Source organism: Canis lupus, chromosome 8 (assembly GCF_011100685.1).
Source record: "Canis lupus familiaris isolate Mischka breed German Shepherd chromosome 8, alternate assembly UU_Cfam_GSD_1.0, whole genome shotgun sequence".
In the NCBI taxonomy this organism is placed as follows: domain Eukaryota; kingdom Metazoa; phylum Chordata; class Mammalia; order Carnivora; family Canidae; genus Canis; species Canis lupus.
The window spans coordinates 24,032,561-24,057,230 of record NC_049229.1 but is presented as its reverse complement, the minus strand read 5'-3'; the positions used below and the strand labels follow the sequence as shown (position 1 = coordinate 24,057,230).

Below are 24,670 nucleotides of genomic sequence, written 5' to 3'. Positions count from 1 at the left end.
AATTATTTATTCAATTTAAAGATATTGGATCATTCTAAGCATATATAATCCACGGTCCATTGTAGCTGATTTTTCTATCCATGACAATCCCTTCCTAGTTTTCATAAAAAGTAGTTTTTCACTCAAGTCGTTAATCTTAATCATTTCTGGAAGCTTGGAAAAAAAACTGAACTCAGGATTTCCAAGACTTTTCTATGTGAACATATTTCCCTCTTTATTTTTTTAGCAGAGCTTGCCAAATGCTTTATGTTTTTTACTTTTTAGATGTTAGATAATATTTTTTGTATATTTTTTATCGGAGTTCGATTTACCAACATATAGTATAACACCCAGTGCTCATCCTATCCAGTGCCCCCCTCAGTGCCCGTTACCCAGTCACCCCATCCCCCCCGCCCACCTCCCCTTATGTGTACATATTTCCATGTGGCATGCAGAACTCTGAGGTTGAGCTCAGCCACAAACACAAATACCTTCTGGATAAGTTTTCACAGTATATCATATCAACTTAAAATATTTTATTTTATCAAATTTCTAGCCACACATTTAAGTTATTTTCCTTTTCACATGTCTCGGAAATTGACTAATAAAACAAATTTAAAAAAGTATTTTCCAAAAATGTTTCCCATATACTACTATTGTTTTATTAGTTTATCAGAGTTGTATCGGTAGCTACGTGGAATATTTATTCTCTTTTTTTGTTGTTTGTTTCTTGGCATTATTTTCCTTGTCTTTAGATTCTGTTGATGGTGCTGTTGGAATTTTAGTACATCTATGGCTTTTTCCAGTCATCGTCCTCATCTCTATCTTAAGTCCTCGAAGGTGACCTTATCCTGGCAGAGGCTATAAAAGATTCACCAGGCACTGGCATGAAGAAAGAGTCTTTGTAAATGGACATTGAAAAAACAAACTACCAAAGATTCCTCCACTGACTACTGACTCAAAAATAAAATAATAAAAATGAATTTTTTAAGGCACTGGGGATAAAAAGACATCATGGAAGTATAACTTATTCCAAACTGCATATAAAAGATAATCTTGACCTGAGTAGAGAAGAGACCTTCAGGTGCTTTTGTGGCTAAAAAGATTACAGCGTCATCTGGTCATCTGGTTGAACTCTGGAAAAAAAAAAAAAAAAAAAAAAAAAAGCTATAGAAATCCTTGTCAAAGCACAAAGTCATGGCTGGTTTTGTTTCAAATGAATAGTTTGCTTGTTACCATGGAAACCTAATGGCCTGCCAACAAAAACCTCACTGTAAACAGGGTACGTGAAGAGCTGGCATTTATTTTCCTTTCAAGAAGGTTTTACGTAGAGAATTAAATAAATGTAGGCCCTTTTACCTTTGGTTGTTACCCTTCCTTGAAAATAACCCGAACTCAGAATTATTTAAAACATTCATGCTCCTTCCCAACTGTCCCCATCCCACCTTTATTGTTATTATTTGTTTTCCTCCCATGGCTAAGCTAGATAACTATATGCTGTCTCTTTTTGCATGCATTACTATCCAGGATGGTAAACCTGGGCTTACATATTACACAGGCTTATCGGAGTTTGCTTGCGGCCACTTGAACACCCAAACTAAGTCATCTGTTCCAATGAAGAAACCAAACCACCATCTTTTATAAATTGCCATGGAAACCAAGTGCCTTCAATGAAACAAGCCTGAATAATTTTCAACTCAGAAGCTTGCACTGCTGAGAGTGGTTTGTGTAAAACTATTTTATAAACAAACTACAGAGCCGAAATGTGCAAATTACAGGCAACCCAACAAAAGCCGCTTCTGAAGAAAGGACCGGAGCTGCTGCGTAAGCCCATGCAGACGAGATATTTGTTCTTTGACCTCCTAGACAGCCATGGCCTTTCAGCTTATTGTCCATTAGAAAATAACTTCCATTGAGACCAGACATGGGAGCAACACTTTTTTCTTCCAGGTTATTAAATGGGTCAACCAGAGCAAAAGGTTGTTAAGATAATACTTAGCGCAGAAGGTGGTAAAACACAAGAGTGATTTTTTACTCTAACCTCCATTTGAAATGAAATTGGCCCTAGCTTTAGAGGGAGCAAGAAAATGTTTGTGATTGCAGTGCATACAAACTCTACAGCGGAACTGGGCCTGAAAAATCTGGCTTTATTCTAAACACTGAGGGTAATATGCCTCTGCCCTTTAGTCAGACTCTGTGCAAATTGTGAAATATTATTTTATTATTTTACCAAGATTAAAAACACTTTTACAAAAAAACAAAAACCTGTAAAAATGATTTTGAGCTACCTGAGGACAAATCATACCTTTAACCAGCCAGTTTTCCAATGCATTGTAAATTTCACTTAAACCTGTTGGCTATGAAAATTTGAAGATCTTTTTCCTTAAATTATCTCAGCTTTTAACTTCATTTAAAAAGACTTTTGTCTAAAGAAGAAGATTATTATTATTATTATTAATTATTATTATTATTATTATTATATGTTCTTTCAACACCCCAGGATTAAAAAAACTGATTATGCAAGTAATTGGGATATAAGTATTAAATTATAACATTTGCAAATATTAATATAAAAAGCACAACAAAATGTAGTGGAAAAATGACAAAGCTTGATTTTTAAAAGAAAAAATTCTGTAGAAATGTTTGTGCAAATTCAGTAATTCAACTTAAAAGATAATTTTACAGCTATGTTCAATAAAGCCTCTTTCCAGGTAAGGTATGCAAAGCGGTATGTGTGTTTGTTGAGCAATGTTTACTTGTCACCAAAATGAGACTAGTTATACAATTTATTGGTTCTGTTACCATGGGATTAATCTTCAGGGCTTCATAAACTTTAATGTCTGCAGGATAGAATTTAATAGGAACCCCTGATGCATTCTTCCATATTTTTCATACATGTAACAACAACAAAAGTCAAACTTGTGAAAGTAAAATATGAAACAAATGTGAACTTGGAATTTAATGCATATTTTCATAGTTAAAGAGGGGACCAGTCGGAATATCTAGGCAGTGACAAAATCAAGTTAAACCAAGTCCTTTAAGTTAAACATACATAACTAGTAAGCTTTATAACTTATCTGAACAAATCAGATATATTGAAAATTTTCAAAATTACAGTCAACCATCTGTTTTATCGAACCAAAGAGATTAAACAATATTTGGGGCACTTAGCTAATTATTTACTAATTTTCCTTCACCTTGGCTTCCATTTTGTGTGGCACCTAACTTCTTCTCTACCCTCTTATTAGTGGATCATCCTTCCTAATTGATTTTCTACACACTCGTCGCTGGTAATATTAATAAAATTGTTTTCATCTAAAGAGAGGCTTAGTTCATTTCTGCCTTCTTCCCTTATCTTGAATTTGATTTGAGAGAGACTTTTGCAAAAAACTAAAAAGAAAATCTATATTTAGAATATTTGGATAGACATTTGTCGTTTCCAGGAAAATAATCCTTTTCTCCTTAGTAACCCTGCATACAGAAATTGTTGTAAGTGAAAGTTTTAATCCTCTACAAGACACTCATGAAACAATAAAGTCTTTCTATAACCTTTCACGCAGTAAGGAATACACAAGCTTCAGAAGTTCCTGAGAACTGGCTGGTACTTCAAAAATTAATTTTGATTAAATTTTTGAAAAATTGCAGATGAATGCCAAGAACAAAGGGGTAATCAGAGGAACAGCAAAACAATCAGATTTATTGATATGATAATAAATTAGAATAGCTGTCTCAAGTGGGTTCTGGATGACTTATATAAACCAACAATCTTAGAATCTGACTCAATGTTTTTCACTCCAGATCAAATGTTTAGTTGCTTTAATTTAATGAAAATGAATTTTGAAAAAAAAAAAGAAAGAAAATGAATTTTGAAAAGGGAAATTTTAAAAGGTTGGGGTAAGTGAAATGTAAACTGTGTTAAGTAATCTCCTGTTTAACATTAGTTATAATCATGATGACTTTCAAGGACTTATAACTGCCTTTCTTTTCCTAATATTTCTTGTATTTATTATGAGTTGAACTCACCAATATATTTCCCCTTTTCCTTTTTGATAACATTTTGAGTGTATTGATGCCCTTTTTACTGTTGTTGCTTTTCTTCATAGGAAGGCATCAGGCAATGGAGCTTTTAATTCTCTGGGAGAAAGATTATACCATGTAATCTCCTAGTGTCAGTAATTGATCCGATTAATTAGGAGCTTACTGTGTTACAAAGATGCTTATTCTTCCACATTTTAACATCTGTGCAACTGGACCTATTTTAATTCCAATTGGTAGCATTTCTGTGTAGTGATATATAAAATAAAAGTGCATATTAAAGCTGATGACATCTTAGATATGTTGAAATTCACCAAATTCACTAAAGTCTCCAGAAGAGCCAAATCGTGCCCAATATCATTCCTTTTCAACAATCTCAAAAGAGAAAATGATGCTTTATCATATTTGTAGGACACTTATATTAAATACTCATTGCCTATGCATTATTCAAAAATAACATAACTTCTATTTTGTGCTTTAAAAAAATCTGAGTCTTCTCTTACATACATTATATACATACCTAGCCCTGTTGTCATTTTTTTCCTGCTACCTATTTTTAGTTCCATCATGAATTACAATATGCTATATATCCCTGGTTTGAAATGTTTTCTTGTTTTGTATGATTCATAGTATTTAGTCAGAAGTTTGGCCTGCCATTAAATTTTCTTTAAGAGATTTGAAAGATGCATGGTACACTACAATGTCATACAATAGGCTAAATTAATGGTACTTCCTTTCACATATATCACAGAATTGACTTTGGCATGGCAATGAATTGTGATAATTATAATCAGAATTAAAAAGCAGCTAGTCAGTTACATCATGTTACAAATAGTAAAAATAATCCCACTCTTTTATATTTTAAAATATGACAAAATATGAATGACAACTGTACTAACTTTTGACCAAACATGCATTTTTATTTTAAGACTTTATAATAAACTTACTTGTCAAAATGCATAACTTGAAGAACAATTAATTAATTCAGTTCTATACCTAAGACTGTATGAAACTGGCTTTGGTATTTTTCATGACCTATTTTGTCTGATTTGATTAGTGATTTGAAAGATGATGACAGACTAAGATGATTTTGATAGAGTGATTTTCAAAGGATTCTTTTGAATGAGATTTATTTAACAACCACAAAACAAACGAAACTTTTTTTTAATGTGCCTTTCAAAGATCAGGGCCTCATAACAGCATTTAAACTGGAAAAAAATTCACTTCAAATTCATTTCCATCTTGGTTGATGCCTACTTTTTACAAATTGCTTTGCCTCCATCTCAACGAAGCAGAAAGTATATACTCTTCTTGCAACTGGGTAGTTGATATCAATGAGGAGTTACTGCATTTTCTGTGAAAACAATAAAATCATAGGGTTCAATCCCATGCTATTTCCTTTCATACAACATTCCTTTTGTGTCTACCAGTTTAATTCATTTTCTTAGTGCTTATTTTTAAAAAGCTGTCTCTGACACTTTTTTACTTTAACTTAGGAGAAAAGCTACCATGAATGAACAGAACTTTTTTTCAAATCTGATATTAAAAAGCTTTCTGCTGAGTATCCATAATATTTACAAATATACATTATTACATAGAAAAAGTAGGGCTCGAAGATTTGAAATTTTAATGGACCAATTGTCAGTTCACAATCAATCCATTACATGTTTGTGTCTGCTTAGGAACAACTAAAAGTTAGGGAGATTTAACTATTCCACATATTTCTATATGGACTACCTAATTGGCATTTTTAGAATAAAAGTTAATAAAATATGAGTCATGAGTTCACCACCCTGAACCCACATTGAGTATATTTAGATTAAGGGATTGGTATTCAAAATTTTGAGCCAGATAGAGGCTAAACTCTGGGTAGAAATGAAATAGTTTTCTTAAGAGAATATTTACAACTGAATGAATTTAATTTTGACTGTTCTAATTTTCCATGAGTTGAGTTAAAAAATATTCTTATTTTTCAATAAAGTGATGAGAAAGTCTATGAAATAGGGATTAGCTTGTTAGTTTCAGTTTGTTTTCGTATGGGTCTTCACTGTTGTCCTGGATTCCCAGGATATCATTTTTATTTCTTGAATCTCATCAGTATATTTAAATGTATAAGTTTAATCAAATATATGTTGTCTTGAATTTATATTGAATGTTAGTTACATTTTAGATCTCAAAGTTTAGATTTAACTTACTTTTCATTTTGATATTTTACTTCTGCTAACTAGTGTCAGATAGCTGTATGTCATTTTCCCTTGGATTTTCTTTCAATAAATGCAATTATGTTAAACAATCTATTAGTGTTTTGGGGAAATTTCTGCTGTCAATAAGCACTTAAGTTAGAAACAAAAAGCTATTTAGAATGGCAATTATATTTGCAAATTAAGATGAAAATGCCATCATTTCTTTCACTATTAAAAAGCTTTTATAGACTCAACACTGCAGTGAAGCACAATTAGCCCATTAAAGTTATGTGTTGATTCTTAACATCCTTTGTGAGGAATAATTTGTAAGAGACTGTGTTAAACAAGTAGGCATTAAAAAAGTCTTCCTGAATGAACTGTGATTTAAGAATTACAGTTCAATTTAGTAACTCTGGGCTTCGGCATGATAGGTTAAATATTGACCAAGGGTTACAGCGCTCATGTTCTCTAGGAAGATGGTTTCAGCCACATATTCCTTGGGGGCACTCTGTAGGCTTCATGTGTTTCTTCTGAGGGAAACGAATAATAGTGCTTGACAATGATTTGTGTGAACCAAAGTATAAATGGAATCCTAACAATTAACTTGCACAGCTTAATTTCCTCTCAACCTTTGGTATTGTATTTCTAAGTGTATCTATGAAATTTTAGAAAAGTGAATACAATTATCATTAGCAGACCCATTAATTGTCTTTAAAAGTCAACCCCTAACTGTGTATTAAAATACTGTTTATTCTTTATAAGCTATTTGGTTTAATAGCAAGTTAGGGATCTTACCCATCTTTTGTTTTCCTATGGTACTATGTTCCTTTAATGGATTCTTTAGTTGTCTGAATATCTGCTCCCCAACTGATATTGTAACCTACTCCAGGACAAGAACTGTGTCTTTTAACAAGTTTAAGTACTTCCAATTTATCTAGGTTCTATGGAGATTATTGGATTAATGATGATTGAATTAATCCACAATTTAGAGCTAAGTTTAGTATAAAACTTATTCAATGAACCTAGGAATTAAGCAACAGTGTCACCTTTCAGTGGTAAAATCAATGAAATTTCACAGACAGAAGAGGTCTCCTGTGTATGAGAAAAATGAGAAGTAAAGGCAACTGAAATACCAATGTAATTGCAACACAAATTCCTGGCACTTCTTAGTTTAACGGAAAGTGAATATATTTCTTAATAAAAGGGCAAATGTTGTCAGTGTTTTTGCAAACAAAATTACTATGTGGTTAAACTAAGGAAAATGAAATTAATTCTGCATGTTTTGTGTCACATGCCATCACTATACGTGAGACTAATACTACATAGGATCTCTGCTTTCAACCAAAATATATTAATTATACAATATTATGCTTAATTTTATATTAGATAGATCATGAGCTCTAGCTAAATTTAATAGCTCCTTTCTAGAGTTTGTTGCAGTATATGTTTCTTGAGATCCAATCATCCACTGAACTCAAATAAATTATATTTAAACAACCAAATATTTATAAGAATTATATGATAATTGAAATATAAGATAAAATTTTAAAGATAAGACATTTATTTAGTTCTGGGAATATTTTATGTAGCATCAGCTATATTCTTATATATGGAACAAGTAATGGTAAATTAATTTTCAAATTTGGGAATTGTGTTGAACAGAGGTAACTAATTTTTGTTATTTTAATTGTTTCTGTTTTGAATTATATGTTTTAATTTCCAAAATTAACACCATCCAATAGGCCAATGAGCCCCAAATAAAAGGTGATACAGTGTTAGTACATGGCAACTACATAATGATTGTTAAGTAAGTGACTGTATAATTTTTTAATGAAATAAACTTGCACCTTTCCTTTCTCATTGATTTAGTTTTTGACAATGTCATGTACAAGACTGGGATTTTGCATGTACTCAAAAAGCCTTTCCAATTCAGGGGTATTTGAGAGTACCAGAAGTGTATCCATTCTGAATCAACATCCTCTACTAGGGCCTGCCATTTCTCACCCAACAGTCTACTCCTTCACGCTTAGTATTGCTTAATCTTTTTTTTAAAACTATAACTACTCTCATTAAGGAAGCATATTAGAGTTCTCTAAAATTTGGAGATAACATTTTATTAGTTTACAGTTTTCAAATATTCTAGCAAAATAGGCTAAGAAAACACTGACCTACTGGGAGGGGCTAAGAAACAAGGAAAGGCATGTAAAGAGGAGAGGTATGGCGTTTCAAAAACTGTTCATTTCACAATTTTCCTGAGGACAGTTCTAGATTTCATATGTACTACATAAAATATAGACAGGGTGAACGGACTGTCAGCCAATTACATGTGAAGGCTCAAAGAACAGAATGATAAATCTTTTAGGACAGAAATATAAACAGTGAGGTCACCAGGAGGGGGACAAATGAACAGATAAGGAGAATGCATTGAAAAATTAGACTAATCAAACTAGAACCTTCAAGTTAACAGAAAGGAAAGTAAAATTACATAACAATGCATTTTGGAAAGTTATATAATCTAAAAAAATGGAACTAAAATATTTAGAAGAAGTAAATTTGAAAAAGAACCACAATAAATATATATGCCAACACTTTACCACACACTTTTCTCGCTTTCTCTTCTTTACCCTACTGGGACTATAGTTACAACTTGTCCTCTTTGTCCACTTTCTCCTTCCTGGGTATGTGGATACACAGTATGTAAGTTAGTCCAGAGTTGAGAATTGTTGTGTCTGTCGTACATGTGCCAGTTTGGCCGTGAGCATTTCCAAATTATTTCCACTTTCTGTAATAGTCTTACTTCAAGCCCACACATACATACACACTATTTATATAATGACTTATCATTTTCAAAGTATTTTCAGTTCATCTCTTCTAGCCCATAATGGTTAGTAAATCTCCATGGTACACATGAACCTATGTATAATGGATGTGTTCCGGTCTTCTTTCCATCACTCTATCTCTCATTGCATGTGGATGGTACCCTTTCACAGTGCAACCCAGGATTGACTAGAACAGTGTTTAACAGGCAAAGTATTTTGTATTTCATTATCAGTGAACCTCTATACTTTATCAAATCTAAAACAACATAATTTTACATACCACTGAATGAAAAAAAAATATTTTTATTGTGATTGTAAGACACCATTAGTTCTAACAGAAAATCCTATGTCAGAGATGTTAAATTGCAAAAATAATAATAATAATCTTTAGACTGATGAAATACAGCCTTATTTATGAGTATAGAGGATATTTCATTTGACAACCTCACAGGCAATCTTCACATGGTGTAATGCATTTGAACTCTGTAATGTGAATCAAAATTTCCTAGAACAGTTGCTGAAAACAGATTCCAGAATCTTGGCACCAGTGGTTTTGTTTCAGTTGATCTTGAGGGAAGAGAGAAGGGACAGGTTTTTAAAAAGCCACTTAAATAATCCTGATCTACATGATCAAAATAACCATAATTTGTTAAAGATTGGAGTGCTGGAAAGAACTAAAGTTCAAATCCTGATTTTACCACTAGGAGCGGTGTGACCTTGCATAGATGGTTTAAAATCTCTGTGCCTTAGTGCCCTTGGAGATACCATTGAAAAGTGTGGCATCAGACTACCAGGGTTCTTCATTGCATCATCTCCCTCAGTTCCCTTGGCTATAAAAGGAGGTTATGTTATTAATTAAGGAGCTAATATGTGTAAAAAATTTAGGACATTACTGGCATAAAACAAGCAATACATAAGTCTTGGCTCACCTGTAAAAATGGAATGGTAATAACAGTACCCACCTCATAACGCCATAATGATTAAATGAGGCAATGCAAATTAAGTATTTAGCAGAGACAGAAATTAGTTTTTTTTAACATACTAGTTTAATAAAGTAATGAATCTTTTAAAATAAGTTCTTTAAAACCTCTTCTAATAGCTAACCCTTATTTCCTTGTCCTGTTTTAACTTGAAGATAGGGAAGAAAGAGTTCCATAATATTTTAATGATTCAAGTATTTTAATGCTTTTATTTATCTGACAAGAAGTGTAATCGCCCCCAAATGAAATAAGCTCTCTGACATTACTTTAAAATGTAAATTATTTTTTGAATAATCATGCTATTTTAGGGTATAAAAAAGAAAAATGCTAGTAAGGAAGCATATGTTTGGCATTCTCCGAAAGTTACCATTGAGAATCACATATGTGTTTATATTCTAGACAGAAATGCTGCTCACTTTTTAAAAATAAACTTTTATTTTGAGATAATTCTAAATTCACCTGCATTTGTGAGAGATAACATAGAAAGATCCTGTATATATTTTGACCCGGATTCTCCCACTAATTACCTCTTGTAGTTATATATTTGTGTGTATTTAGCTCTGTGTATTTTAATCGCACCTGCAGGTTCAAGTACCCACCACCATGGTCAAGATACACAGTTCAATCACCTTTAGTGTTTGTTATCTTTTACTTTATATATTTCCCTTCTGCCTCCCCTCTTCCAACCCATTTTCTACCTATCCCATTTTCCTGTCAACAACTAATCTGATCTCTTTTCTACAATATTGTCATTTCAAGAATGTTACATTATGGTATCATACGCTATAGAAATTTTAGGGATTGGCTTTTTACTGGCAACAGAATTCCCTAGAGATTTATCCAAGTTGTGGCATGTAAGCAATAATTTGTAACTTTTTATTGCAGAGTATAGTTTTGTGTAGTAGTTTTGTAACCATTCACCCATTGAAGGACCTCTGAACTTTTGCCAGTGTAGGGCCATTACAAATAAAGCTGCTCTGAACATTCATGTATATACATTGTTGTGTGAACATCAATTTCCATTTCAGAAATAAATGTACAACATTATAAAAAACTGCCAAATTGTTTTCCACAGTGGGTGTACCATTTTTCACTTCCACCAGCAATGCATGAATGATCCAATTTCTACGCATTCTCACCAACATTTGGTATTGTCACTATCTGTTTTTATTTTAACCATTTAGATGGGTGTGTAATGTCTCATGACTTTAATTTTCCTTTTCCTAATGACTAATGAAGTTGAATACCTATTCATTTGCCATCTGAATATCACGATCTGTGAAATGTCTACCATAACTTTTGCCTATTTTCTTTTTTTTTTTTTTTTTTTTTTTTTTTTTGGAGGTACTTTTGCCTATTTTCTAAACGGTTTCTTTGTTTTCTTTTACTGTTGAGTTTTGGGAACTCTTTTAATATTTTACACATTAAGTCATTTGCTGGATTTACAGCATTCAAGTAGCTTCTTTCAGTCTGTACTTTGTCTTATCATCCTTTTCACATGGTATTTTGCAGAGCAAATGTTTTTAGTTTTGATGAATTTTATTGTTTTTCCATAAATCCATATGGATTATGCTTATAGTGTCAAGTCTAAGAACTCTGTAGCTCAAGGTACTAAAGATGTTTCTCAATTATTATTCTTTTATAATCAATGTTATCTTTATCTTAAGATGGAAAATTGGACAAATTATAAGTCCTATTATAATGTTAGGTACACTTATTTTAGTTCAAAATACTGACATTTTCTCATAGTAGTGATGGAAGTTATAAAATAAATAAATGGGGCTAACAATTTAGTTCTGGTGTTAAATCTAAATTTAGAATGTTACATTTAAAGTTACTTATATGATGTATGAGAATTCCACAAAAACTTTCATATAAGGACAAGGAAATTGCCTCTCTGCATCCCAGACATATCCAAAGATCACTATCCTTAATTTACAAATTCTTCTTTAATTCCACTTACCGGGATTGTCATAGAATATCAGACAAGCAAGCAAATAATCATGCATAAGGATATTATGGCAGTTTATAATGGTGAAAAAATCGGAAACAATATAAATGACCATCATTAAAGGAATAGCTAATTAAAGTATGGTTGTGTTCTTCCCATATCTATTCTAGCTTTAATAGGGTGGGCTTGAACTTCAACATATAAATATGTCTACAACATATTATTAGGTTAAAACACATCATGTTACATGTCATCTGATATATTTATAAAAATATGTATACCTCTAACTGCTAATATTATCCTGTCTGATAGATATGGTTTAGCAAAGTTTCATTTTCTGTTTTATTTTTAAAATTTTTTTAATGAAATATATACAAATTTTATAGCCAGAAAGAAAAAGAAATCCTGGAAAAAAAAAAAAAAAAACTTCGTGTATGGGAAGATTTTCTTTGGGATTTTATTGTTCAGAAATAGATACTGTCTACATCTGCATGGCCTAGAAAATAGGTGTGCAGCCACTTTACACGGATGTATAAGACAACAAGGAGAACCATGTCTGCCTGGTGAGTTCTCAAAGATGTGCTGGGATATCATAAAGAGGATAATTGTCAAGGGCAAGATACCACTTACTGTTGCCCACTGGCAGAGGAAATCAGGTAAGATTGTAGAGTTAAAATAAACTCTACTTAGTGAGGTATACTTGGTTCAAAGTTCAGTTGGGAAACATTAATCAGAAAAAAAAATGAAAATTTTGTATGTAAGTTAATGAAAATGATTAATTAATGATTCCTGATTTATGAAGAACAATGCAGAGTTCATGTGCCAGGAGAAATGTGCAGAATTTCTGTTTTATGATGTAATGTACATGTTCCTAAAGACTTTTTTCACTTTTATCTCTTCTTTCCTGTACACTAATTATTTGTCGATCTCAATTGTAGTCTCTCAACTGTATTTATTTGTTCTGGAAAATAGTACATAGGACATGAGAGTAATCTCCGTCACAATGAGCACATTTCTTTTCATCTTTTCTGGCCTGGTTAGCTCTGTTGATTTGGGCATGTGCTAATGAGGCCAATCCTGAAGATTCACACTCCGTCCTAATTAGCTCTTCCTAGAGAGATGTACTCCGTGGACACACACGGGTAGTCTCAGCCAACCACCTGACTAATGCTTGTTAGTGGTCAGAAATAAAACTACAGTTGTGTGGCTATACTGATGGTTTTCATTATTGCAGCTGAATAAAAATTTCAAAAACATGTTTTACATTGGTACATTAATAGATGCTGATTCTCCAGTAGTCCTCATATCTATAAGCAGCAGCAATCATAATATAAGCCAGAAACCTGAAGGCAACCTGGATGCCTCCTGAGTCTTTATCTTCATTTCCAATCCATCACCCACATCTTGTTGGTTTTTGCCTCTTGAGTATATCTGGAAACTATGTCCCTGCCAACATTCCTGATGTCACTACCCTCAAAAAAGTTACCATGAACTCTCACTAGGATACTGCTCTAGCTTCTCACTGTAGACTTCCACATTCAATACTGTAGTTTATATTCTCATTCTCCACTTGTAGCTTATATAATTATCTCTAAAAATGTATACAAATATGAGTTTACTCTCTTTCTTGCCAAATAAAGACTGAATACCTTAAAGTAGCATAAGAAATCTTCATGATCTGGCTTCCTCTCACCAATCCAGCCTTATCTTGGGTACTGACACTCCCCAGTACCTATCATACTACATACTCTGTAGTTGGCGCTTAACCAAACAAAGATGAAGAATGAACAACTCTCCTGCCAGTCTCACTCTTGCTCATGTTGCTTCAGAGACAGAGATTTTTTTGGTTTTTCCAATGCCGCCTCCATAACCAGGGCCTTGGTGTCAGCTGGTACTTGTCTCAAATACTCTAAGCCCTCCTTCCCTGTCACTTGGTTCATTCTCCACCTCATCTTATACAGGTGTTCATCTGGGAAACTTTTCTTCATCATTTAGATCAAATCAGTGTCTTCTATTATATGTTCCCTCTAATGTCTTTTAGAACACTTCTCAGATGTTTAATTAAATATTTGTGTATTTGGTTATTAGGAGCTTCCCTTACTGCACTGTAAGCTCTGGGAATCCAAAGGAAACATACTTATTTTCCTTAACATTTCTTTTGTATTTTATTTAAATTCAGTTTGCCAACATTATAACACCAAGTGCTCATCTCATCATCCTTCAGTTTTTAAAAGAAGATTCAGAGTAGTGTATCAACTATTTTATTAAGCAGCAATGAATGACTACATTTCCCCCACTCTGACCCTGTTGAAACTACTTTTAAAGACTTTCCCAAAGATTCATTCTCTTCAAGCAATTTATTGTTTTTAATACTGCTTATCACACTTTTTTGAAATTACCAACTTCTTTAAATTACCAACATTGGTATATGTTATCACATTTGCTAGCTTTTTCTCACTGTTTTGGATACTATCAATTGTCTCACATGCCATCTATCCTTCTATCTTTAACTTTTTCCAGTGGTCTAAGTTAATTTTTATTAGTTCTGTCCCATCTAATACAAGAACTACCCATTCATGGATGATGTCTGAATTGACCTCATTCTCTGGGTCTGCATCTTCTATATAGATTCAAGGTTTATGCTGAATACTACTCTTTATAGTCAAAATTAGTAATAAACTTCTTCATCTCTAAAAGTCAAATTCTTCTCCTGAATTCTTTATCCTATTAATTTGTCCACCATTATGCTACCATTTTTCTAGTGAACTATTTTCAACCATGTTCAAAACCTGTTGAGCCATCTTTGTCTCCATTTCCCTTGTGTCTTAAATGTAAACAGTCCTGCCTTCTCATTTTTGTCATTTTTAACCTTTTTTAAAATTCCATTCTGCTTCACAGAAATTAATATGAATTTTCTCCTGTCTACACAATGTAATAGCATCCTGACTCATGTCATTTCCCTTATGCCCCTGTTCCCAGATTAATCACAACTCTGTCAAATTGGTCTTCCTCCAAAGAGTCCCACTGTCTTAGAAGAATGTGGAGCCTCAAATATATTGATCCCCTGGCTCAGGGTTTCTTAGTGTCTACATTTTGTGTTCTGATTGAAGTACAAATGCCTAACCATATACCCACAACTTTCCTTAAATATATCTAATATACTCTGCCAGGTTACTGTACATTGCAATTTTACTAGAAAGCAAAACTTTCCTAGAACATATTCACCCTCTCTAAATTCTTTGAGTTTTAACTTACTATTTCACTTGACTGAAGTGATTTATGGGCTTGGGACAGAGAGTAAGAAGGAAGAGTCCTACCCATCCTTGAACATTCATGTCAAATGCTACCTTTTACCCTTCTTGAAATTCATAAACCTTTTCACACGTCTTTTATGGAACAGATATTTTGCTTTATATTATAACCTTTGGGCCCTTGTCTTGTTTCCTTAATAGAGACTGTAAGCTCCTTAAGAGCAGGCATTATTTCTTATTAATTTTATGTTCCCTGCAATGCCAATTTCAGAGATTGGCATATACTAGGTGCTCAATTAATATTTGTTGAATTAATCTAAATATGTAGGAAACCAAACTAATAAAAATGTATATATAGAGAAAAATACTCAAGAAATCATTGAAATTTGTACAACATAATGTATAGAATAAAAAATTATTGTTTCTTCTGTATCATTTGTTTTATTAAGATTTTATAATATTATTTATGTTTATAGGATTTAATTTTCTTCAGATTTCCTAATAAAGAATTAATGTGATGTTTTCAAATGTTTTGTTAGATAGAACACATATTCACATGCTCATTACATACATCAGGAAACTGGTACACAGAGGTTTTATAACTAACCTACTTAAGATTACATATAGACTGAGAAAACACCCAGAATTAAAATCAGGGTCTTTTGACCTTTGTCACCCTAATGTATTGCCTTTTAATCCCAGTCTTATTTATTTGCAGACATAAAGTGAATTAATATATTAATGTAACTTAATGGTTCCATTTCCAAGTTCCATTTCACCTAAAGTTAGAATATGTATAGAATACATTCTTCTGAATATTCCAAAAGATGATGGAAGATTGAAAAAACTCTTTAATACAAAAAGATAGAATGCCAGTAATTTGAATGTATTAGTTATTTGCAATTACATATAAATGCACACAGTTGACTGTATATGTGTATACATGTGTGTATCAGCATATATACATATATCATATCTGATTGAAAATTCTAGGCACATAATTATCTCTCCCAAACTCATGATTTTAGGATAAAGATTTTAGTGACTGTTTCTCAGAGGCCATATCCATCTCTTGACAAGGAAACATTAATCTTATACAGAAGTTCAAGAGAGACAAAATTGAGAAAGGATTTTATTCTCATCAAAATTTAATCATATTCACTTTAGGATGAAATTATCTGTATCGGATCAGCATAAAATAAGGTTCATATAACTGCAACCAGTTCCATTATTTTCGAGTTGTTTGTGTACAGTTGCCTGAACTGTACAGAAATAACCAGAACAAACCAGATTCAGATCTTCTATGACATTCTGCAATTTTGGACCCAAACTCCATTGGAAATTGGACAACGAAGACATAGTGTTTAAACTTCAATAGTCATCTTCATTCATCCATAGCACTAAATGCAGTCTCAGCAGAAGAACTGGAAATGCCATGGTGGTAACGTGAAATGTTCTTATATCAAAACATACATAAAACATTTTTTTTCTGACACATTCACACTGACACCTGGTGTGACTAAAAGATTTAAGTGCATGCAAGGGCATTGATGTTGATGAAGAAATGATATGACTTAGTAGGAAAAAAAATCCATTTTTGTTATTTCTCCTCCCACAAAAGAGCTTGAGAAGTACCATGGCTATTTACAGCTAGCTGTATCAGAAAAGGGATTTCAAGAATGTTAATTCTGTGCTGAAATTGAGAAGAGATCAATTTCATAAAGGTAGAATTTAAATAAGTCAAAGGTTTAGGGGAGATAAATGTTTATACTTATAATAAATAATCTAAGAAGAATGTCTCGTGTCTTTATAAAGATTTTCTAATTTTGCTACTGCTATTCCTTAATTAATTTATTTTCTGTCTTTAAGAATAAGATTAGAAAAATATTGATTTTTGCAATTCGAGAGTATAAGAGCAGTACCCTATATGAAATGTAATCCCTTCTTTTAGAAAGGAAAATATGGTTCTAAGGAATGTTTGCTTACAAGGGCAACATTTCAGTCTTTTAAAGGTAGTTTTAATTGATTTGTTAAATTTCCCAGAAAAAAAAATAGTGTTTTACTTTTGTATTTTTTTCTTTTAATTTGCGAGTTGGCTGGGTCTTTATTGTTGAGGGGAAGGTAAATAGATTGCCTTTATTAATTAGAGTATAAGCTTTAGAGCTTACTCATGTTGAGTTTATAACTATTCTTATGCTTCTTTTACTTTGTGATGCATTCCTTCAATCGTGCATTAACTCAACAGTTTTATGTAACCCATGCTGCTAGGATCCAAGCATAGTATTAAGATCTGGGAATGTGGTGTGAGCAACATGGATAACACTGCCTCTTCTCAAGTTAATATCATTAATTAAAATGGGCTTTTGCTCTTTTTTATTTTTAAGGTAATCTAGTCTCAGTCATCTGGGTGGGAAAAAGACAGTACTAAACCTTGAGTAAAAGATTGATGTGAATGCTTTAAGTAACTAGCTCTATTCAAGTCTCAGTAAATATCTTTTAAATATACCTCATCCACCTAGTATTACTTCATGTTGATTACACTCTTGTATTGCACTGCAAAACTTGTACAGATCACATTGGAAAATAGAATATCACTCTATCTCCACAGATAATACTTAGAAGAGCTCAAAGCATTTAGCCCATTAATCCAGCATCCCTTTATGCTGTGAAGCTACTGTAGTGGCCAAAATGGAGTAATCACAAAAGGCAGGAAGGCCATAGCTCTGAAGTAGGATGCTGGGGACTTTGTGAAGGTCATTTGCTCAAAGAGCCCTTTCATCTCTCAGTCCTGATCTTTTGCAAACTTATTAGAAAAAGTTATAAAGTAAATGCATTGGGATCCCTGGGTGGCGCAGCAGTTTGGTGCCTGCCTTTGGCCCAGGGCGCGATCCTGGAGACCCGGGATCAAATCCCACATCGGGCTCCCGGTGCATGGAGCCTGCTTCTCCCTCTGCCTGTGCCTCTGCCTCTCTCTCTCTCACTGTGTGCCTATCATAAATAAATAAAAAAAAATTAAAAAAAAAAAAAAAACTTTAAAAAAAAAAAAATAAATAAATAAAGTAAATGCATTAAAAATTCTAAAGATGTAGTAACATAAGCAAACTATCTTTTTGTAAAGTTAGCTCTGAATTGAAACTTACATTTAATTTTTTTTTAAAGGAATATACTTACCAGGAGTTTAATGAAATCTGCAATGCTGTGCAGTCAATTGAGAAAGAAGCTATCTTGAAAGAGTCTTTGGTTAAATATGTCCATTTCTAAAGAAGCTATTACTAGTCTAACTTTCCTTATCCTTAAGTAAAGTAATAGTTATCTGATTAGCTATTGCAAGCCAACCTTCCAGAATTGAGTTGCAAGTATAAAGAAAGAACAACCTAGAAATTAAATCATTGGATTTGAAGGACATTCTTTTTTTTGTTTCAAATATTTCTGCAAACGGTAAAAATTGCTATTAGTTTCAAGAACTTTGTTAAGTGATAGCTTTTAATAGTGACATTATAGTCAAAGTAGTTTAATTTCAATTTAATCAAATATTAAAATATAATGCATGTAATTAAATGTTAGAATGGTGGATACATGTATGCAACAACAAAATGAGTGATTTCTATGAGCCACATATTGACAGACAAAAATACTTACTCTTGGGGTACTTGGGTGGTTTAAGTGGTTATACCTCAGACTCCTGATTTTGGCTCAGGTAATGACTCAGGCTAACGGGATCAAGTCCCATGTTGGGCTCAGTGGGGAGTCTGCTTAAGATTTTCTCTCTCTACCTTTGTCCCTCCCCACCACACATGTTATCTCTCTCTCTTTCTCAAATAAATAAATAAAATCTTTAAAATAAATACCTAGTCTTATGGAGCTTATATTGTAGTGGAGCAGAAAACAATCATAATCCCATCATCACAAACAGCAACAAAGTAACAATAAAATAATAAAATAACTATATTATATGTTAAACAGTGCAAGTGTTACAGAAAAAGTAAATACAGCTGAAGTAAAGGAGTTGGAATTTTAGAATGCTATATTATTTGCCCTTAATATGTTTGAGAATGATTTAAGAAGTAAATTGATAATGATCCGTAAGAAAACAACAAAGAGAAAAAAAAATCCATTCTCTGTCAAACCACCAAAAGATGAAAATCACCTGAACACTTGTTTTTGTGGGGAACACAGTTGAGGGAGCAGAAAAAAATGAAAACCAAAGACTTCACATATCTAAAACTGATTAGAAATTAAATAGCTCTCAAAGGATTTTAAAAAGCTAGAATTTATTTTTAATAAATAGAAATTTAAAATCAAAAAAGTCTTGTTACTGAAATTTGTACTTCAGATATATAATCTCACATGCATCTATGATTATTGTACACATTTCCCTTCTGCTGTGTGTCACCCTTTTTTTAGAAGATGTATAAAATGGACCATTAAGCTCTGACTTTTTGGCCACAGAAAATTTAGAGATGCATTTAAGCCATATGAAACTTCTGATGTGTTAAACACATTTAGAGAGGAGAAAATAAGTAAAACAAAAATAAATTTCCTGCTTACTTATGATAAGTAGTTTAAACATTACATTTAATGTTTAAATGACTAGCTTACATTTAGAATGTTTTTATCATGGTAAATCTGCATTAGTTACTTGCAAATATAGCTCAACTAGTTGCTTCAACTACATATTGCATACCAATTCAAAGTCGGGTTTCTTAATGACTTTAAACCATCGTATAATGAGCAGGGCATGCATTACAATTTTACATATGGGTTGAAATGGAATATACATTTAAATATGCAATCATTTTTAGAATCAATATGAAGATGTGTAAATTTTTCTCATTTTGAATATAGTAATCATGTTTAAAATAAGATTTCTTTGAGGACTTTGATTTGCACACAGTATGATTTAACAGATATTTTTAATAAATGATAAATATTTAAGAAACATCTTGCAGGTAATGAATATTTTAAATCCTTTACCTTATTTAATATGCAATTTAGTTATTATTATAAAATAATAATGCTGTGAATTAAATATTATCGCTGTGTCCAATTTAAAATAAGTGTATTATATTAAATAAGGTATAGCCTGAGTATGAATCTCACCTCTACTATTAGTAGCTGCCTTACTCATTTATTTACTTACATATACCTTAATTTCCTGATCCGTAAAATGGGGATAATAATAGTATCTATCCCATGACTAATGTGACAAATGAATAGATTATAACATGTAAAACTCTCCAAACAATGTATTTGCATATTAATTACTCAGGATATGTTAACTACTACGGTGGTGGTAGTTAGTGTCATAGTAAGGACCTGAAGATTAAAGAGACGAATTTAGCATAACTAGAAAGCAATTGAACAAAGACACAAAATCAAGTCTCTTACCTTCAAATCTAGTATTTTTCCAAAGTTCTATGTGGCCCATTACAGTCTGGATGATTGAAAACTTGAGTTTCTCTGGATGTAGAAAAAAATATTCATAGGTATAGAATTGTCATCAGAGGCTTTGTAAAATCAAATCTCTATTTTCAAATGTAATTTTACTTGAAATTTTTCTCATCTTTTGAGAATAGGTCATTTGAAACTTTATCAGTTTAAGTTGCCTGTGCCTTTATTATATTCTTGTTTGAGAAAATGGATTCAAGAATGTAACATTTTAATAGAAAAAAAAAAGCACTCTCTATTAAATTAATCTTACATATTTTCCTAATTGATATAAATTAGAAATGAACCCTGAGCCCTAGAACTGGCTTTACATTAGTGTAATATATACTTTTCTTTGTGTGCTTCTATTTGATTTCATTTTTGGCACTATTTTGTGATAGGACATGTCCAAAAGAATACCTTACCAACAACTCATCATTACCAACAAGTACTCTGACCTTCAAAGGGTATGACTGAAGTAAAGGGACATAGGACACCACACAACTCTATTTCCACTTACCCATCCTTCTCTTCCACAAACTGATGACCTGACAAGCCTGCCTTAATTCCTTCTCTGTGCATTTTCCTGATCTTTATTATTGACCTTGACTTTATTGAGTTCTGGATCGCAAAAGTTGATAATAGACAACAGTTCTAGAAAAACAGGGATCTAGATGTACAATGTCCATCCTAGGAAGGTAGGTGAATTCCTGAAGATTTTACATTTCTTTTTTTTTTTTTTTTTTTTTTTTTTTTTTATGATAGGCACACAGTGAGAGAGAGAGAGGCAGAGACACAGGCAGAGGGAGAAGCAGGCTCCGTGCACCGGGAGCCTGACGTGGGATTCGATCCCAGATCTCCAGGATCGCGCCCTGGGCCAAAGGCAGGCGCTAAACCGCTGCACCACCCAGGGATCCCTACATCTCTTAATATGTCTCTTTTTACTAGTAATATCTAAAAAACTTCTACCTAGAACAGTCAGATAAGGCTACCCTCCACAGTCTCACAGATTTATTCGATAGGTAACAAAGGGCTTCTACCTGGATCCTCTTAAATGCATAAAGTTTTGACTCTAAGTCCCTTTATTTCATGAGGCCAATTTTTATTATACAGCAAACAGTGTTCTATTAAAGCGTGAAGAATGAGCTGTGATTTAAAAGTCATCAGTTGGGGGTATCTGGGTGGTACACTTGGTGAAGTGTCAGACTTGGTTTCTGGCTCAGGTTGTGAGTAGTCGTGAGATTTAAGTCCTGCATTAGGCTGATGCTCAGTGTGGAGTCTGCTTCAGATTCTTTCTCCCCCCACCCTCTCCACTTGTTCTCTCTCTCTCTCTCTTTTGCTCTCTCTCCAAAATAAATAAATCATTAAAATAAAAAAAATTATCACTTGATGATTTAGTAAAATCTTCAAATATAAATTAGATTCTATTATTTACTTAGTGACAAGTGTTTTTTGATGTTGTCTCTGCCAAGGCACATGAATGTGAAAAAGAAGGGACATAATTTTAACTCTGTATGACTTCTAAATATGTGTGTACATACATAAATACAGATATCTTTACCTTTAAACATTATCCAATCTATATTTCCAGATAAAGCATACAAAAATTTGGAGAAATTTCAACTCCAATTTTTTTTTGCCTCATTATGTCTCTATAAGTGAGCAACCTACCAATTCATTGTTCTTTTCACCATTTTGCATTACTGATTGTTATACTCCTTCTTTTGACTATATAATTTTATTCATGACATTTTCTTTTCTATATTTGTTTCTTTCTTTACAAAACGGCCTTATGCATACTTTTACTTCAACATTTGTCTTAACTATTGGTTTTTCAAGGAGTTGCCCTTCACTAACTGTTGCCCACTAAAATCACGTTCACTTGTCCATGTTCTCTCATCGTTCATGAGCACAGTTTATATTATTTTGTCTTGTTCTAACGATATTGCTTTTAATTTATTAGAATCTTGGCAAATGCTGGGCGTGCTATTGCTTACTACAGTGGAAAAATGAAGCCTTAGAATTCTATCCATCCTCTGACATGGGTGGGCTATGGGGAAGGTTGATATCCTTTTTTTTTTTAAGATTTTTTTCATGTTTTTATTTATGGGAGACACAGAGAAAGAAGTAGAGACATAAGCAGAGGGAGAAGCAGACTCCCTGTGGGAGGCCTGATGCAGGACTCGATCCCAGGACCTGAGCTAAAGGCAGACACTCAACCACTGAGCCACCCAGGTGCCCCAAAGGTTAATATTCTTGCAGAGATTGAAATCCCGTGTAGCAACTCAAAATTAACCACTCTTTAAAACCCAGTTTCATGTTTCCCTCTTCCATGATATATCTCCTCAGCTGAGTTAGTTTTAAATTTTAGTGTTCCCAAACTACAGTGTATTCACCTAAATTGTTTTGTAAGTATCTCTTTAGACATCTTACCCCCCTCTTGATTGTGGACTTCTTTTTCAAATTTGGCCTCCAAAACTTAGACAGTGTCAGGCATATATTTTTTTAACAATTAATAGGTTGTTGAACTAAATTCTATTGAGTTAAAACACAAATAAAGATCCAATTGGCAAGAATGTGAACTTGGTGACAAGATCCAAAATCCTGAATCAGAGTTCCTTGAGTCCTTCTGCCTAATACCAGTTTGAAATGGGCTGAGTTTAGAATTAGTTGTTTAGTTTTGAAGGGGAAAAACAAACAAACAAACAAACACTGTAGAGCAGGTTGCTTAAAAAATATGTGAAAAAAAAGGAAAAAAATTGGGAAAACATTGAGAACAGAGGGATAGAAAAAAGTAGTTTATCGTGTCTCAGAGAGAGGAATACATATGGAGAAACGCTGAGTCATATATATGATAGAACCTTGCAGATTCTGTTGCGTTATCCAGGAATCACAACTAGTGCTCAAAAAACCTGGCTCCAGGGCAGTCTCTGTGTTCCCATCAGTTTTCTTTTCTTTTTTTTTTTTTTTTTTTATTGTCCTTATTATAGCTCACATCCTTACAATAAAACATCCTTTAATTGAGGGATCCTTGGAGAGTTTCAACTTCTCCCAGCCAAAGACTGGGCTGAAAAAAGTGCTCATGTATTTAATCATTTGACAAATAGTGCTATATATTGTGTTAGACTGTGTGAAGGTCCCATAAGATGCGTGATGTGTTTCTAATACCTGTCTAGTAAGCCATAATTATTATTTGATTCTTCCTGTTCAAAAATATAGTATTTTATGTTACATAGGCTGATGAATAATAAGTTCTCTCCAAGTAAATAATGAGAGAGCCATTGATTTACTATTTTTTATAACCTTCTTTCTTCAAATATGACTTGAAGTAACTAAATAAAATATAATTGACTGGAGACTTTATTTGAAATATTTCTTAAATTAAAAAAATGAAATTATTTAGTACAGATCCTTTTAACCTACTGCATTATTATAAACCTGAGGGCAGAAGCATGTTTTTTTGTTGCTGATTTCCCCCCTTAAGCATTTCTTAAAGTCTGATTCAAAGATAATTTCACCAGAATCACATGGAGTGCTTGATAAGACATGTATTTGAGACTCCACAGTGAATGAATCAGAAATTTAGGAAAATGGAACCCAGGAATCTACATTTAACAGACACCCCAAGTTAAACTTACACATATTACAGTTTGCAAACTCTACCTAAAGATATTGCCCACAATGCTTTAAAAGGAGACAAGCAGAGGAGCACTCAGCTGCCAGGCTGTGGGGTGCCATTTCAGCCAAGATGACTTGATAACAAACACTGAGAGACAGGCTGCCTGAGACTGCCTCTCCAGTTTAGATTCCTGAAAAGTAGTGAAGACAGATCTCTGCTATTTCAAAGGCATCAAATTTGGGATATAAAGAGTAGATGAGATTTCTAGAGCTCTACTCTTCTGTAATGGGCCAAAGAGTGTTCACATAGAAGAATGCAATGTGAAGCCCCTGGATGGGAGCCAGTTGAAAGTTGTGGCCAAAGCCAAAAATAATCACCAATGGGAGACTATAAGTGAGTGCCTTCTCAGTGAGGTTTTTGCCTTTC

At 33.0% G+C, this 24,670-nt stretch overlaps 1 protein-coding gene across 3 annotated transcripts in view; it reads left to right on the top strand.

The window, feature by feature from the left end:
• MDGA2 (MAM domain containing glycosylphosphatidylinositol anchor 2) overlaps positions 1-8,057 on the top strand; it is a 782,196-nt gene extending 774,139 nt beyond the window's left edge. Inside the window, exons 17-18 of one of the 3 annotated variants that reach the window (XR_005363220.1) lie at positions 735-1,261; positions 1,538-8,057. Coding sequence is in view for 1 of the 3 variants with exons in the window: in XM_038544626.1 (XP_038400554.1) it covers positions 735-823 (89 nt within the window). In the remaining 2 variants the exon portion in view is untranslated. Of the gene's footprint in view, positions 1-734 lie in introns of all 3 variants that reach the window. The other 2 variants (XR_005363219.1, XM_038544626.1) reach the window with 2 other exon arrangements.
• The last annotated feature ends 16,613 nt before the right edge of the window (positions 8,058-24,670 follow it).